Source organism: Crotalus tigris, unplaced genomic scaffold (genome assembly GCF_016545835.1).
Source record: "Crotalus tigris isolate CLP2741 ecotype Arizona unplaced genomic scaffold, ASM1654583v1 scf7180000024304.1987388, whole genome shotgun sequence".
In the NCBI taxonomy this organism is placed as follows: Eukaryota; Metazoa; Chordata; class Lepidosauria; order Squamata; family Viperidae; genus Crotalus; species Crotalus tigris.
This window is the reverse complement of record NW_024100476.1, coordinates 248,967-266,518: the sequence shown is the minus strand read 5'-3', so window position 1 is coordinate 266,518 and position 17,552 is coordinate 248,967. Positions and strand designations below refer to the sequence as shown.

General features: G+C 39.4%; 1 protein-coding gene across 2 annotated transcripts in view; it reads left to right on the top strand.

Moving 5' to 3' along the window:
* The window catches only part of SPOCK2 (SPARC (osteonectin), cwcv and kazal like domains proteoglycan 2), a 107,462-nt gene that overhangs the window by 64,757 nt on the left and 25,153 nt on the right, over window positions 1-17,552 (top strand). For both annotated transcript variants that reach the window (XM_039324643.1, XM_039324644.1), the window contains 3 exons: window positions 2,006-2,051; window positions 10,422-10,536; window positions 14,590-14,704. In XM_039324643.1, the coding sequence (XP_039180577.1) occupies window positions 2,006-2,051; window positions 10,422-10,536; window positions 14,590-14,704 (276 nt within the window). The remainder of the gene's footprint in view (window positions 1-2,005; window positions 2,052-10,421; window positions 10,537-14,589; window positions 14,705-17,552) is intronic.

Sequence of the window (17,552 nt, the reverse complement as noted above, 5' to 3'; positions counted from 1 at the left end):
TCTCTACAGCCAATTCACAGATGTGAGTCAGGTCTCACATTTTTTTTTCTATCCAATCCATTTGAGAAGCAGCAATTTTGACACTTCCCCAAAAGCTGTTTAGATCGGAACAAAAGCTTCTCTCTCCAAGCCAGCCTCTAATTTTGAAGATTGGCAGGAGAAATGGAGATAAATGTGCAGCACCTTGTCATCTCCCCTTAAAGAGGCTGTTGTCTGAATTCAAAATATCTCCTTTTATACTCAAGTCCACCCACCTCCTTCTTCCACCACATCACTTCAAGGAAAATGGTGCATGGCAGAAATGCCGCCTTTGAGCTATCACAAAGAAAAGCTTATTTTAGACATCATAGTTTCCTTTGTTTCCCATCATAATCCATAAAATTGCATGAAAACCAGTGCAGACTTCACCTCATCTAGCAAAAGCAAACAACTATGAATTTATGACATGTTATGTAGGGAATCACCTAAGATAAATGCATTTTTTTTCATTTCAGACAACCGCTTGACTCTGTCATCATTTTCTCATTCCAGGTTTCTCATTGCAAGTTCCTCACTGAAACAGATGATTTACATTAGCATTTTTGTTGTAATGTCTGGTTCTCTTAAAATACATGCAAGTTGACAATGCTGTCAGTATGTTAAGTGTAAATCAAAAGCTCCTGTAGACTGAGGGTTGTTCTACAAGGTTGCACAGATCCCTTGAAAATATTCAGCAAGCATTTCTGCAAAAATATTTGCATGTTTTTGGCTGTTCTTTGCTAATTGACAAGTTTCTCCTTTTACCAGTAGATTAGTAAAACTGTTAACCACTACGGCAAGGTTATCAGTTTCCATCATCTAGAAATCAAATTAGGAAATCAAATTTACTACACAAGATCACTGTATCATGAGGAGAAAAAAAAGCATGGTGATGTTCCATAAGCATCATGTCAATCAATTCTAGGCTTTAGCTTAGCAAAAAAAGATTGCTGAGATTGCGACGAAACAAAATGACAGTCTTGTATCCCGAAGGCTGGATCATTAGACCATTTTTATTTTGTTCTTCTGGTTGAGTGAGCATGTTTATCTTTAATTGCACAAGACTTTTAAACCAGAAAATGTTGAACTGATTTTCAATGGGTTGTTATTTTGTTTTGTGGCCTGCCACTTTTGGAAAGTCTTATTAAAAATAATAAGAGGAATGAGGATATGGCCTGATATTCTGGAAACTCCTGGCTTAAACATTTTAATTGAACATGGGCAAATTCCCTGGGTTAGGTTTTGTTCATTTCCTTTTCTTTGTGCAGTTTTTTTTTTGTCTCCTTTACATTCTTCTCATGCAACAAAAGTAGGTCCAACAGAAACTGTAAGCAGATCATGGTTTCTGTTTCCGGAATTAGGTCTATCAAGAAAGTACAGATAGTCCTCAACATATGACCACAATTGAGCCCAAAATTTCTGTGGCTGAGAGAGTTGTTAAGTTATTTTTGACCCATTTTGCGATCTTTCTTGCCACAGTCGTTAAGGGAATCACAGCAGTGGCTAAGTTGGTAACACAACTGTTAAGTGAATCTGGCTCTCCCATTGACTTGGCTTGTCGGAAGATTGCAAAAAGGGATCACATGACCCCGGGACATTGCAACCGTCATAAATATGAGTCAGTTGCCGAGTGTCTGAATTTTGATCACGGGACCATGGGGATGCTACTACAGTCATATGAAAACAGTCCTAAGTCCCTTTTTTTCAGGACCGTTGTAACTTCAAATGGTCCCCAAACAAACCGTCCATAAGCCAAGGACTATCTGTATCACATATTGCACCCTCTGAATTAATGTTCCTCCTAATTCAGTAGTCTTTGGATGTGTTCAAATTCGAGATCTCCCCAAATTCCAGTCCTAAAATGCTATGCCCAAGATTGAGGAAAACTTTTGATTTACCTGGCATTCTGAATAACATGATTTTTCTATTGCTGACATTTTCTATGGACTAAATAGTTAACTTGTTCTTTTTTCCTTCTCCTTAACAGGATGACTACATCAAGAGTTGGGAAGATAATCAGCCAGTAGATGAGGGTAATTTTTTTCCTTTGATTAGTGCTTATTTTTTTAGTATTGTTGCCTCCAAGGAAAGAATGGCTGAAGCTGCTTGGAAAGAAAGTTGTTTTTTTTTTTTTTTTTGCAAATTACTGAGAATGAGGGGGAATTTAACTGAGATGGTTCATCTCATTTGCTTGTTATCCACTCTGTAAACGTTTGAAAATCATTGCATGCCAAGATGATCTGCTTTCTTCTGCTTTATCAGCTATAGGTGCCAGTTTACATAATGCAACATTCCTTGTGGATGAAGGTTATTATTTTCCATTTTATCTTTAAAGTTTGGTGTTTCTTTTTTTGGAAAAGAGCCAATTCAAATATTAGGACATATCAAGTGCCAGGAGTCAAGAATGGATTCCAATTTTTCGTCTGTATACTTAAAATCCATCTCTATTTGTGATTTTATATTTTCTAGTAATACATTTAGCATCCATTTCTTTTTCCAATTGTCTTGGAAAAACTCTTGCTGTATATTATATATTACAACAGAACACAGAGGCTTGCGGTTTTCCTTGTGTTAATTTAATTGTATTGCTCTGTAACAATAGACTGTTGAATATTTGTATTATTTGCTATAAACAATAATAAAAAAATCCTGTGCGCATTAGCTTTGCATTTTGAACTCCAGAGTTCAAACCAATCCAACTTCCATTCATATACAATCTATTTGTTATTGTGAATCCTCAAAATGAATTGGGACTTGAGCACAAGTTATTTTGCTGCTTCTTTCCCTGCTCTGGAATTCAATAGACTTGGCTGTCCATGTTCATACTCAGTTATATTCTGAGTGAATTTGGATTGCGTTCCAGGTTTTAATAGACATCCTATACATTTCTATTCTGTTGTTTTTATTGGAGATTACTCCCTGCTAGATTATTGTGCAACTGAAGTGCTAGTCTTTGTTCGTTAAATGTGGGACCGCAGTAAGCCATCGATTTAGGTTTTTTGGTGGGGCAGGTGTTTAGTATTAGTATTAGTACTAGTACTAATACTAATACTAATGCTAATGCTAATGCTAATACTAATAAAGTTGGAAGAGACCTTGGAGGTCATTTAGTCCAACCCCCTGCTCAGGCAGGAAACCCTATACCATTTCAGACAAATGGCTGTCCAAGTCTCTTCTTAAAAACTTCCAGCGTTGGAGCATTCACCACTTCTGGAGGCAGGTTGTTCCACTGGTTAATTGTTTTAACTGTCAGGAAGTTTCTCCTTAGTTCTAGGTTGCTTCTCTCCTTGATTAGTTTCCACCTGTTGCTTCTTGTCCTGACTTCAGGCACCTTGGAAAATAGCTGGACTCCCTCTTCTTTGTGGCAGCCCCTGAGATATTGGAACACTGCTATCATGTCCCCCCTCGTCCTTCTCTCTGTTAAACTAGACATACCCAATTCCAGCAACCGTTCCTTATATGTTTTAGCCTCCAGTCCCCGAATCATCTTTGTTGCTCTTCTCTGTACTCTTTCTAGAGTCTCAACACCTAGTAAAGCTGAATGGCAAAAATAAAGATTTTCAAGCCCAAAAACAAATTTACCACAAGGCTTACTTTATTGATAAGTCAATACCAATACTGAAGGGAAGAGAGAACATTCTTCAGACAGTTTAACCAAATAAATACCTGTCTGTTGTTTGGAAAGAATCCATTATTGCCTGAAATTTGGACAAAACTTGATTCCGTGAGTTTTGTCCATTAAATGTGAAACCAACATTCATTGTACTGAAAGTTTACTATATTGAAAAAGAGTCACATTGACCTAAATCAGGTGTAGTCAACCTTGGCTCTTTTATGACTTGTGGACTTCAACTCCCAGAATTCCTGAGCCAGCTTTGCTGGCTCAGGAATTCTGGGAGTTGAAGTCCATGAGTCATAAAAGAGCCAAGGTTGACTACCCCTGACCTAAATGATTTATTCCCGGGAGATTAAATTTAGTCCCAAACAAACCCACCCAAGCATAAGGTTAAACTAATCGTGTTGGACATTCTCCAAAATCCCAGTCCTGGAAAAAACAAGCTTCTCCATTACAAAGTATCTCAAGGCCCACCAAAACAGAAAAGACATCTTCAGCACTGATTGAATAGAGTGGCTGAACCAACATGTTGCTATCTATCAAGCCAACAGGAAAGGTTTTCTGATGCAGTGTAACTACACCAGTTCTATTCTGGTTCTGGAGCCCATAAGATCCTAGCTAGGTGCTCTGCTTATCGAAGACATATGCATGTATGTACTTTGAATTCTGAAAATATTTACTGTGATCATGGACAATGCCCACTGATGGAGATTTGACAAGGCTAGTGGCTGTGGGAACAGGATTGTGGTTTATGTGAATGATGGAAGCCAACCATTTTTATATCTGTGCACTTTAATATTTTATACAGGTTATAGTTTAGTTGGCTTCCTTTCCTGCTGCCATTTAATTGCTTGGATCGTGTGATTTCACAATCAGTTGATCCAAAAATTCTGAGTGGGTGTACAATGTAGGAAATGAGAAGTTTGTTCAGCAGAAATAAAGAACTGAGTTTTGAGTAAATGCCCACATTGTAAAAAAAACAACAACAAATAAAATAGGGTGGGAGAACATTTTATGGAAGAAATGAAATGTTGCTTTTAACCATTTAGTCATGTCCAGCTCTTGGTGACTTTATAGGCAAGTGTTCTCCGTGCTACCCTGTCAAGCACAGCTTCTTTCAATTGTATTGCATCCGGTTTGGTGTTATTAAGCCAGCATGTTTTTTGCTTGTCCCTTCTTCTGTGGCTACTAACCATATATAAGGAGATAATGTAAAATGAATGGATTGTTTGATGATTTCCTTAAAGATATGACTGGTCTGTAGGATAGCATTCTTGGGAGACACAATGCCATGGGTACCCATTTGGCCATTTTTCCTGTTCAGCTTTTGATTTAAAAATGAATTATTTCGTTTTTAAAAAATGAATACTTAGTATAATATAAAGTAACTGCATTGTACAGTATTGGCCTTGTGTATATGTACAAGAGCTTTACTGTTCATATACATTACAGTCAAATAAGCTGCTTAGAAGGGAGAAAGTACAGAGAACACAGCTATATTTATTCATTTGTTTATATTTTCTCTTTCGCTTATTTCTAAACTACCTTTGATAACTTGGCATGTTTATAACATGACAAACAATTCCTTACATGGTCTAGCTTAAATTTGTTCAGAGCTTTGTATCTTAAATTTAATACAACTTTGAGCTGAATTTGGAAAACCATGGACAGACCTGTATTTTAAATACAGGCTGTCCACTACTTACAACAGTTCATTTAGTTAAAAAGATACTAAAAAATGACTTACGACTGTTTTTCACACTTATAGCATCCCCATGGTCACGTGATCAAAAGTCAGACACTTGGCAATGTATTTATGATAATTGGAATAGTCTGGAGCCATGTGATTAGTACTCTTTTGGTCCTGTAAGTTGAAAGACTGTACAAACATTTCAATATTTTTAATAGGTAATATATAAAGAAAAAAAATCTTTCTGAAAATGTTGATTTTTAAGTTTTGTGAAGAAAAGGAGAAAGATGGCTCCTTAGCTTCTTAATAATAATAATAATAATAATAATAATAATAATAATAATAATAAAGTTGGAAGGGACCTTGGAAGCCATCTAGTCCAACCTCCTGCTCAGACAGGAAACCCTATACCATTTCGGACAAATGGCTGCCAGTCTCTTCTTAAAAACTTCCAGTGTTGAAGCATTCACCGCTTCTGGAGGCAGGTTGTTCCACTGATTAATTGTTCTCACTGTCAGGAAGTTTCTCCTTAGTTCTAGGTTGCTTCTCTCTTTGGTTAGTTTCCACCCATTGCTTCTTGTCCTGCCTTTGGGTGCTTTGGAAAATAGCTTGATTCCCTCTTCTTTATGGCAGCCCCTGAGATAGTGGAATACTGCTATCATGTCCCCCCTCGTCCTTCTCTTCGTTAAACTAGACACACCCAATTCCAGCAACCGTTCCTTTTATGTTTTAGCCTCCAGTCCCCTAATCATCTTTGTTGCTCTTCTCTGTACTCTTTCTAGAGTCTCAACATCTTTTTTACATCACAGTGACCAAAACTGGATGCAGTATTTCAAGTGTGACCTTACCAAGGCATTGTAAAGTGGTATTAATACTTCACATGATCTTGATTCTATCCCTCTGTTAATACAGCCTAGCACTGTGTTGGCCTTTTTGGCAGCTACAGCACACTGCTGGCTCATATTTAGGTGATTGTCCACTAGGACTCCGAGGTCCCTCTCGCAGTTACTACTATTGAGCAAGGTACCCCCTATAATATACCTGTACATTTGGTTTTTCTTGCCTAAATGTAGAACCTTGCTTTTTTCACCATTGAATTTCATTTTGTTAGATAATGCCCAGTGTTCAAGTCTGTCCAGATCCTTCTGTATCTTAAGCCTGTCTTCTGGAGTGTTGGCTATTCCTGCCAGCTTGGTGTCGTCTGCAAATTTGATGAGTTCCCATCTATCCCTTCATCCAAATCGTTGATGAAGATGTTGAAGAGTACTGGGCCCAGAACAGAGCCCTGGGGCACCCCACTACACACTTCCCTCCATATAGATGCAGTTCCATTGAGGACCACTCGCTGAGTACGGCCTGTCAGCCAGCTACGGATCCATCTGGTGGTGGTTCTGTCTACCCCACATTTTTCTATCTTGTCAAGTAGTAGTTTGTGATCTACTTTATCAAATGCCTTACTGAAGTCCAAGTAAATTATGTCCACAGCATTCCTCTGATCCACTAATTTTGTCACTTGGTCAAAGAATGTAATAAGATTTGTCTGGCATGATCTATTTTTGACAAACCCATGTTGGCTTTTAGTAATAACTTTGTTTGCCTCTAGGTGTTCGTTGATTCGTTGTTTGATTATCTTTTCCAGGATCTTCCCAGGTATTGAGGTCAGGCTGATAGGTCTGTAATTTCCTGGATCCATTTTTTTTCCTTTTTTGAGATGGGAACTACATCAGCTCTTTTCCAGTCCTCTGGTAGTTCCCCTGTGTTCCAGGATCTTTCAAAAATATAGTTCAGTGATTCCGAGATCACATCTGCCAGTTCCTTGAGAACCTTGGGGTGTAATCCATCTGGTCCTGGTGATTTGAACTCATCTAGCTGGACAGGTGCTCACTTACCATTTTCTTGCCTATCTTAACTTGTGTTTCTATTCTGTTTTTTTATGGCACTATTTTTGATAGGTTGGTCTGTTTTTTCCCTTTGTGTAAAGACATTTGCAAAAAACGAGTTAAATAGTTCTGCTTTCTCCCTGTTGCTTGTCACCTTCTTGCCACTTTCACCCACTAATGGACCAATCATTTCCTTCACTTTTTTCTTGTTTTTTACATGTTGAAAGAAGCTTTTTTTGTTATTTTTGACTTTGGTCTCAAGCCTTAGTTCATTATGAGCCTTGGCTTTCCTCACTTCATCTTTGCAGGCTCGAGCTATTTGCTGATATTCTGACTTAGTTATGTGTCCCTCTTTCCACTTTATCTTTGCCTTCCAGATGACAGCTTCATCTTCTATTAGTTTCTGGGTTTTATGGCAGATCCAGAAGAATAATGTATTGCTTATAAACCATTTTGAAAGTTCCCAATAAAGGTGGAATATCAGAATCAAGTCTGATTCAAGTCCAACATTGTATAACTGCAGTAGCATTAGTTGACTGGCTAACTAAATTCCTAGATACCTGATTGACCATGATGCTGAGGATGATGGGAGCTCTATTCCATACAGAAATCTATTGGGTAAAGAAAAATTATTGTGGAAGATCTTACAGACTAGACAGACCAGGCATTTATCTCAGTACAAAACAGCTTCATATATTCAAGCTGTGAGAATGTCTAGGCTCATCAATTACCGGCATTGCCAGACTTGGTACCTGTTTTTTAAAAAAATAAAAACCAAAAAACTTCCAGGGCAAAAATTAAGAGGAAGCGTTCAATCACTAATCCTTTCATTCCTCTTAGTTTATGAGATTCAGTTCAATCTAAAACATGTCTTGACTTTTGTGGGATGTTAAGTTTTTTTCCCCTGAGCTTCAGAAAATTCTGCAAGAGCATCTGCCTGACAGCCTTTCTGTGCCTTTAACATTTGCTGGCTACAAAATGACAAATTCTCTTACTTTGCCAATGAAACTGAGAAGTCTAAAGCTAGATCTGAGTATTGTTTGTGATCCAAATAATCTAGCAATTATTGTGGGTAATTAACTGGAGGACCTGCAAATAGAAGTATTGGTTCACCTCAAGAGATTTGTGCTGTCAGTAGAATATGATATTATGGATAAGCACTGTCATGCTGTGGCAGGTATGTCCTCTCAGTCAGTGGCTACATGCCTTTGGGAGACTTCTGATAAACAGATCAGTCTTGCTGGATCAGAGCAAATTTCTTATATTTCTTGACTGAATCATTCTTCTTCTTGTTGTTGTGCTATATCCGTTATTGGACGTTGGCAATCATGTTGGCGATCCTGTTTTTATCAGTAGCCACATGAAAAAGTGCTACTGATTTTAGTCCAAACCAGTCCCTTAGATTTTGAAGCCATTATATTCTTTTTCTGCCTGGACCTCGTTTGCCTTCAATCATTATGATTGCTTAAATTTTGAGCCTAAAAGTCACAGATCCATATTGAGATGTTCATGGCTACGCTCAAGGTGGTTTGGCGTTTATCTATAGTTACTGTTTCCTTTTTTTTTAAAAAAAAAAATCTGAACTATCAAATGGGTTATGATTGCAGATGGGAAACAATGCAACAGATCCTCTTACATTAATTCTGGTGGGAATCATATAAGAATTCATGACTTTCCAATATTGTGATTCAGCAAATGCTTGACCACAAAGAAATATGTCAATATAAAATAGTGTTTTTCAAACTTGAGAAATTTACTGGTTGGGGAATTCTGGGAATTGGAGTCCACACTTCTTAAGGTTGCCAAGTTTGAGAAACAGTGGTTTCCAGATATTTGCTCTGTGCAAAACTAAGAAACCTTTGGATTTGTGAGTGAGCATCTCCATGTAAGGATGTGGATCCGCTTATTTACTTATTAACCAAATATTCAGAAGTGCACTCAGCTAGCGAATGCAAGTCCTTGACATCTTCTACACTGAACAAATGCAATTTCCTCCACAGCATGTTAGCTGATATTGAAATAGGAACAGGATATAAATTCAACACATGAATGAATAAATGTGGGTGCATCATTTGAATATTAAATAGCAGCCAGGGTGTTAGAAAAAGAAAACACATTTGACAGTCAGACCATTTTTAAATCAAATATAAAGTGACTTCCAGTTCCTGAGATTGTTGTATAAAACAGCACTAGATGTAACAGACCACTAGATATATCTTGGCCAATGGATCTCAGTGGAAAGTGATATATTAAAGGAAATTGAATGGTGTGCTAAATGTGGTTGGCAGGCATTCGGCAAGCCTACCATAATTTTCAAGAACCTCCCCCCAATTTGTAAGAGAAAAGTTTTTGATCAGTGTGTACTACCTGCTCTTAATATATGCTAGGGAAACATGGACATTAACCTTATCATTGATACAAAAGCTATGAGTGGCGCAAAGAGCCATGGAAAGATACATGCTCAGCATCACTAGACAAGATAGAAAGACCTGCACATGGATTAGAGAAGAAACGAAAGTATATATGAAATCATCAAGAGAGTAAAAGAATTGCAGTGGAAATGGGCTGTCACTTAGCAAGAAGAACCAATGGCAGGTGGACCAAGGCAGTCATAGAATGGATCCCACTTGATAAAAAGAGCCCAGGAGAGAGACCTAAAACAAGACAGATCAACAACATCAGCAAGTATTGAGGGCCCAATTGGCAAAAGGAAGCTCGGGACCATGTTGGTTGTTAACATGTGGAAGAGACCTTCATCCTGCAATAGACAATGGCTAAAATGATGATGCTGCTGACTATGTTATTAGGATTGCCTGCAGTATGTTAGACAACAGTCTAGGTGAAGGTGCTCCAGGAAAGATTAAGCAGGTCAACCTATTCTCCAAAGCACCAGAAAGCAGGACAAGAAGCAATGGATGGAAACTAATCAAGGAGAGAACCAACCTAGAACTAAGGAGAAATTTCCTTGCAGTTAGAACAATTAATCAGTGGAACAACTTGCCTCCAGAAGTCATGGATGTTCCAAGATTAAGGGTTTTAAAGAAGAAATTGGACAACCATTTGTCTGAAATGATACAGGGATTCTTGCCCGAGCAGGGGGTTGGACTAGAAGACCTCCAAGATCCCTTCTAACTTTGTTATTCTGTTAGGACGAGTGATATTTTGGATCCTAAACTTAGTGTAGGATGACACATGTTCTCTTTGTCTCTTGCTTTAGGTCTGGACACTACAAAAGATCCTTGCCAGAAGATCAAATGCAGCCGGCATAAGGTGTGCATTGCCCAGGGTTACCAGAGGGCCATGTGCATCAGTCGCAAAAAACTGGAGCACAGGTAAGGAAATCCATTAATTTATACATTAATCCCTGACTGGGTGATTTGGCTATTCGGATATTTTTTTATATACAGGAGGTCCTCGACTTACAACAGTTCACTTAGTGACCGTACAAAGTCACAACAGTACTGACTGTTTTTCACACTTACGACCATTGTGGCATCCTCATGGTCACATGATCAAAATTTGGATGCTTGGCAACTGACTCACATTTATGGTGGTTGCAGTGTCCCAGGGTCCTGTGATCCCCTTTTGCAACCTTCCGACAAGCAAAGTCAACGGGGAAGCCAGATTCACTTAACCATGTTACTAACAAGCACAGTGATTCACTTAACAGCTGTGGCAAACAATGTCATAAAATGGGGCAAAACTAACTTAACAACATTCTTGCTTAGCAACAGAAATTTTGGATGTGTTAGTAAATCGAGGACTACCTGTAATCAGACATTTTAAGGCCAGTTGGATTCACAGCCACTCGAGAAAAGGTGGAGCTACTGATATTCAATGCAGAAATAGCCAATTCCTTCATACAATAGTCTTAGGCCAGGGGTCTTCAAATGCAGCCCTTTTATGACTCATGGACTTCAACTCCCAGAATTCCTCAGCTATGCTGTCATAAAAGGGCTGCATTTGAAGACAAATCTTGACAACTGGCTGAGGAATTCTGGGAACTGAAATCCACAAGTCTTAAAGTTATCAAGGTTGTAGACCCCTTGTCTAGGCCAGTAGTTCTCAACCTGTGTGTTCCAGGTATGGCATGGGATTGTTTCTTGTGTGCCAGGATATTTTTGTCTTGTGTTATTTTTTTCAATTTTTGTTTTGTATTATGTATGTTCTATATCAGTGGTGGCGAACCCATGGCACACGAACCTATGGCACTCAGAGCCCTCTCTGTGAGCACGCGCACAATGCCCCAGAGATGGCAACTATCCCTCTTCAACCAGTCACCTGCTAACTCGCCAAGGTCCCACGTGGCCGGATGCATCCCAGTACCCATGTGCTCGCTGGCCTCTGTGTGTGGGGGCCGTTGGTGTCAGGCAACAGCCACCCCGGCCCCTGCCTCACCTTGCCTTGCCCTGCGACAATGGCACCCCCGCCCTGCCTCACCTTGCCTCACCTCACCCCGCAGGATGAGCCTCCTGCCCACCGCCCCACCTGCCAGAGACCCCCTGGATCTCCCCCAACCCTGCCCGGCCCCCACATGCATCCCTCCCCATGAGCAACATCAAGGTGATCATGCCCACCTTGGCCACACCCACCCAGTCTGCCATGACCACCACAGCCACGCCCACCCAGTGGGACATGCCCACCTGGCACCCGGTGATAAATAAGTGGGTTTTGAGTTGCAGTTTGGGCACTCGGTCTCTAAAAGGTTCACCATCACTGTTCTATATAATCCATATATTCAATACAATGCAGATATTTTAGAAAATGTATATCTTCCTCCTGAACTGTATCTTACCCAATTAAAAAAACATATATACAATTAGTAATTTTCTGGTGTAACACAGAACTCCTGCTATATCAAATATTGTACCATGGATTTGAGAAGGTTGAGAATCATTGGTCAGGGCAAGGAGAAAAAAAAAATCAACTCTTGACTTTGGGATTTGAGGATCAGATTGGATTTGTCCAGAGAAATATTGTAGCTTTTTAAACATAAGGTTATTTACACTTAACAACTTTTTATGTGTTAGATGAAAATTAAGAGAAGAATATTATTAATACTTTAAGGTTTTTAAAAGATTTTATTATTTGTTCAAACTTAGTGAGAAGTTGTCGCCCTGCTATTATGTCTATAATAAAACAAAGTGGCAGGTCATTTTTGTTATAAGTTTATTTGATATATTTTGGCCACTTTTAATTTGTTTTACTGTTTTCTTGCCCTTTTATGTGAATTTGCATTTTAATGTTTGATTTTGAAATTTAATAAAGATATATAGAAAAGAGAGAGGGAAAGTAAGAGAATCACTGGTCCCAATTCAGTGTCACTTGGGCGAGATGGGTGGGGTAGAAATGTGATGGATGGATGGATGGATGGATGAATGAATTCTGGGTTTATAGATGATGTTGGATTTCTATTTCATCATTCCTTAGGGTTAGGGTTAGGTTGTAGGCAGCATTAGCCAAGTCAAGAGTTAGCACAGTATCTCAAGTGCCAAATTTTATGCCTCTTAAACCCTCCCTTCCCACTTCAAATCAGCGGACTGATATTTTTGGTCCCATCCCCCTGGATGACTTAGAAGAGGTAGTAGGAAGTTGTACTTTCTAGACCTCTTTTGATGCCTAACTTCTGAGGAACCAAGATTGGGAGAAGTTCAAAGTTATTCCTTCTGTTTGATAAAAAGTGTTAATGATGTTTGCCATCTACTGCTGTTGCTCTCCCTGCCTTGGAATCTAGGAGCATGTATACTTTTACTGATCAAGGAAATCAAATAGTGCCATATCCTGTCCTGCATAAATAAAAGGAATGCCAACCTCTCATCTTACATCTTTTTAAAGTTAAAGGGAGAAAAAATCAGAGAGAAAGAAAGCTGTGTGCTGCACACTTTTACCCATGGCTGAGACACAGAATGGATCAACTCTCCACAGCCAACTCACTGAGGTCAACTTGCCATGGCTAACTTGCCAGTAGGACAACTCATTGTGGGACAATTCAACAAATACAAAAGTTGAATTAATTTTGGCAGAACCGTGGCCAATAATAGTAAAATAAAGAAAGTCAATCCAGAAATACAAGAGCTACAATAATTTCAACAAAAACGTGGTCACTGATATAATAAAAGTAATTGAGTGAAATGATTAGTAAAGAATTGAATTGTTCCGTGGCAAGTGGAGACGCCTTCTGCTGCTTCACATGGACTTCCAGACTCATTCAACCAAGTTCACTTGCCTTTTCTTTCTCCTTAAAGGCAGCCTTGTCTCTTCCACCATGATTAAATCATGTGGTTGAGAGCTTAGAGACAAATCATTGCCTTTCACTGCTGCTATGAAAGACTTCCCTTGGTATATGTCTGTTCTCTTCAGTTCCAAAAGACACCTTTAGTCAACCTGATGTCTTTTGGAGGTGTCGAGATTACAGCCTCCATAATTCCCATTTTCATGCTGCTTGGGAATCTGTGAAGCTGTACTCACAACACCTCTGGAGAGCACCAGGTTGGGAAAAGACAGCCCTTGGTGACTTCTCTTCAAGGGTGTTAACATTGCAGTAATAGTAGTAATAATAATAATAATAATAATAATAATAATAATAATAATAATAATAATAATAATCCTGCGACGATACCTGTAATACCATCAAACATCCACATCTGCCTATCCCAGGTCCTGGGTAAGGACTCGATATGTAGACAAAATGCCAAATCCAGTCTGAACATCTGGCTGACTGTGCGATGAATGATAATAATAATAATACAGACTTAACAATTGTCGATAAAAAAGACAAAGTCTGGATAGTGGACGTGGCAGTGCCTGGAGACAGCAAAATAGACGAAAAAGAACTGGAGAAGATAACAAAATACAAAGACCTACAAATAGAAATAGAAAGACTGTAGCAAAAGCAAGCAAGGGTAGTACCAATAGTCATAGGCGCCTTGGGTGCAATCCCAAAACAACTGGAGCACCACTTGAACACCATTGGCATTGACAAATTTGCTATTAGTCAATTGCAAAAGGCAGCCTTACTAGGAACTGCTTCCATCCTGCAACGATACCTGTAATACCATCAAACATCCACATCTGCCTATCCCAGGTCTGGGTAAGGACTCGATAGGTAGACAAAATGCCAAATCCAGTCTGAACATCTGGCTGACTGTGCGATGATCCATAATGATGATGATGATGATGATGATGATGATGATGATGATGATGATGGAAGGGACCTTGGAGGTCATCAGTAAGATCCTCTGTGCCCTTCCTGGAGCTTCCTCCTCCAGACTGTGAATTGAGGGGAATTTCACCTTCCCTAAATCTCGAGGAGAGAAGTTGATCTTGGCCATGCTTTAATGTGTGTTGCTCTTTTTCTTTTCTCTCTGTCTGGTGCACCGGCACAGAATCAAACAGCCTGCCGTGAAGCTCCATGGAAACAAGGAGAACTTGTGCAAACCCTGTCACATGACCCAGCTTGCCTCCGTCTGTGGCTCCGACGGCCATACTTACAGCTCTGTGGTAAGGAAGAAAACCATATTCGGCACTGAAAATAAGCAGGGATGGGGAGGAGAGAGGGAGAGAGAGAGAGAGGGAGAGAGAGAGAGAGAGAGAGAGAGAGAGAGAGAGAGAGAGAGAGAGAGCGCTTTGGGTTTTCAGAGAATCAGCCTACTTTATAACAGATTGGAGGTTTTTCTTGGGATCAGTGAGAGGATCTGAACTTTTGCATGTACAGGTAGTCCTCGAATTACGAGGACAATTGAGCCCAAAGTGTATGTTGCTAAGTGAAACACTTGCCAAGTGAGTTTTGCCCCATTTTACGATCTTTCTTGCCACAATTGTTAAGTGGATCATTGCATCTGTTAAGCTAGTAACTCGGTGGCTTCCCTATTGACTTTGCTTACCAGAAGACCCAAAAGGGCATCATGTGATCCCGGGACACTGCAACCATCATAAAAATCAAACAGTTGTCAAGCACCTGAATTTTGATCATGCACCTCTGGGGATGCTGCAATGGTTGTAAGTGTGAAAAATGGTCATAAGTCACTTTTTTCAATACCCTTGTAACTTTGAACGATTGTAAGTTGAGGACTACCTGTAGAGGCCTGTTGCAGTGGCCCATCAGTTGGAATTCCATTCTAGAGCTAAGTATGTAAACACTTTGTATGGGTAAAGCATTCCGTTTTTAACAGAGTCATGTGTTATTCTTATCGCTCCTGTCCATTTCTTTGCCTATCTCTTTCACCCTCACAACCACCTCTGTGAGATACATTTGGCTGGAGAAAATGCCCAAAGGGAGGGGAAAAAAACCCTCACTATTCTCAAGGTGTTTAGATTTCAATTCTCACCACTCTTGACTAACATGTTAGAGCAGACATGTCAAATTCGCGACGTCACGTGACGTCGCACAACGTATCGGGACGGTTTTGCCATTGCCGGCAATGGGGTGGGCGTGGCTTCCAGATGACACGTCCGGCCCGCAGGCTGGCAGCTTGACACCCCTGTGTTAGAGGAATTTGGGAAATTGTTATTCAAAATACCTGGAGGCTCCAGATTGCCTGACCATGCACTAATTGCATTGTCTCATTCCGTTCGCAACCATCCTGAAGTTACCCTGAAATAATGTTCAAATTACTTCTTTCAGCAGGCTATTTTTACATATCCACTACTAGATGTATGGGTTTTGATGAGGGGAATCAAAACTCTAGCTAATCTTAATTCTTAGCAGCTGTAGAATATTAAGGAAAAGCTTAATCTGTTTAATTTCTGCAGCTCAGCTGCATTTTGAAGGCCCAGAAATGAGAGGAAGGGAGCATTGACATCCTGATAACAAATTACCACAACCTTTCAATTTACAGTGGTTTAGAGAGCGGCCCATTGAATTTGCAGTTTCCTGTGGCAGTTGCTGTACCAATTGTTTATGTCTGAAATTGGATCAAATGTTTTCTCCTGGGCCAGCATGCTCACAAAGTTGCTTTAAGAGTAAAAATGTCATCCCAGGAGGAAAAGTGATATATAAATGTAATAAATCAACTTGATCTGTCTGTCACAAGCTCCTGGTCATTTGGAAAGCTTGGTTCTATCGCTTGTTAAGTCCTATTTGATGAGAAAGTAAGCTCAAGAGAACTGATATTTGAAGTTTTCTTCTGTGCTCTGAAACTTGGGAGGACCTTTTGACATCCAAAAACGTGAAGCACTTGTCACTTTATCACTGCTAAATAAATGATTACTTTGATAGTAGCAGAGATACCAGAACTGGTGTTACGCAATAATATTAACGCTAACCACATAACACCTATTGTATTTTTGCTTATAATAACAATTATGGTTCTTTTGTCAAGAGATAAGCAGTGTAAAGAATTATACATTGTAATAATATATAAAGTGGGGGAGGGGATATAACTCCTTTAGATGTCTTCAATTTTGTAGGGGAAAATTGCCAATGACCATGAGTGATCTTGATTAGAAAAAAAGGAGTTTGTGTTCATATGTTGGCATCAAGATGACAAACATCATCCCTTGGGGGTGATAGCAACAATTAAAAATAGATTTGTTTAACTGGAATACATCATAGGTAAAGCTAATTCTTTTCAAGTAGATGGATACCATGTTTCCCCAAAAATAAGACCAGGTCTTATATTAATTTTTGCTCCAAAAGACACATTAGGGCTTATTTTCCAGTTAGGTCTTATTTTTGGGAAAATACAGTACTAAATGTGTCCGTCTGGCTGACAATCTTAACTGGGGCTTACTTTGAGGGTAGGGCTTATATTATGAGCATCCCGAAAAATTATGCTAGGGCTTATTTTCTGGTTGGGTCTTATTTTGGGGAAAACATGGTAGCAATAAAACATTGCCAGAATTTTTTGGGCAAAGCAGATATCTTGAATAATGATGCAGGAGTATACTTAGAATGCTGGGGAAAAAAAGTTTTTTGCATGCCTTACATTATATTCAGGACAATCCGCCTCAAAACGGGACTTCCCGAATCAAAGCTTATTTGGATAACCCCACTGTGATGTGCTGGCCTATTTTTTTCCCTTCTGGCTAAGGGAGTGAGGGGATAAGCTTTTAACTCCTGCTATCAATATGGAGTCTCTTGTGAAGAATTATCTTCCCCCGATGGACAACTAAAATTAGCGTATTCTTTCTACCACAAGCAAAGACCCAGATACGTTGAACTCCTACAGTATATCAAGCTGGGCCATGCCAGTCTAATTAAAGCTCATTATAATCAGCGATTGACCAAAGCAACCATTGGATTACTTTTTATGGGGCTGAAGATTGTTTTCAACCAGACAAAGGATCATGATACTTTCATGCTCACCAGTTCGTATATGTTTCAAAATAGAGCAGATACCTGCTTCCT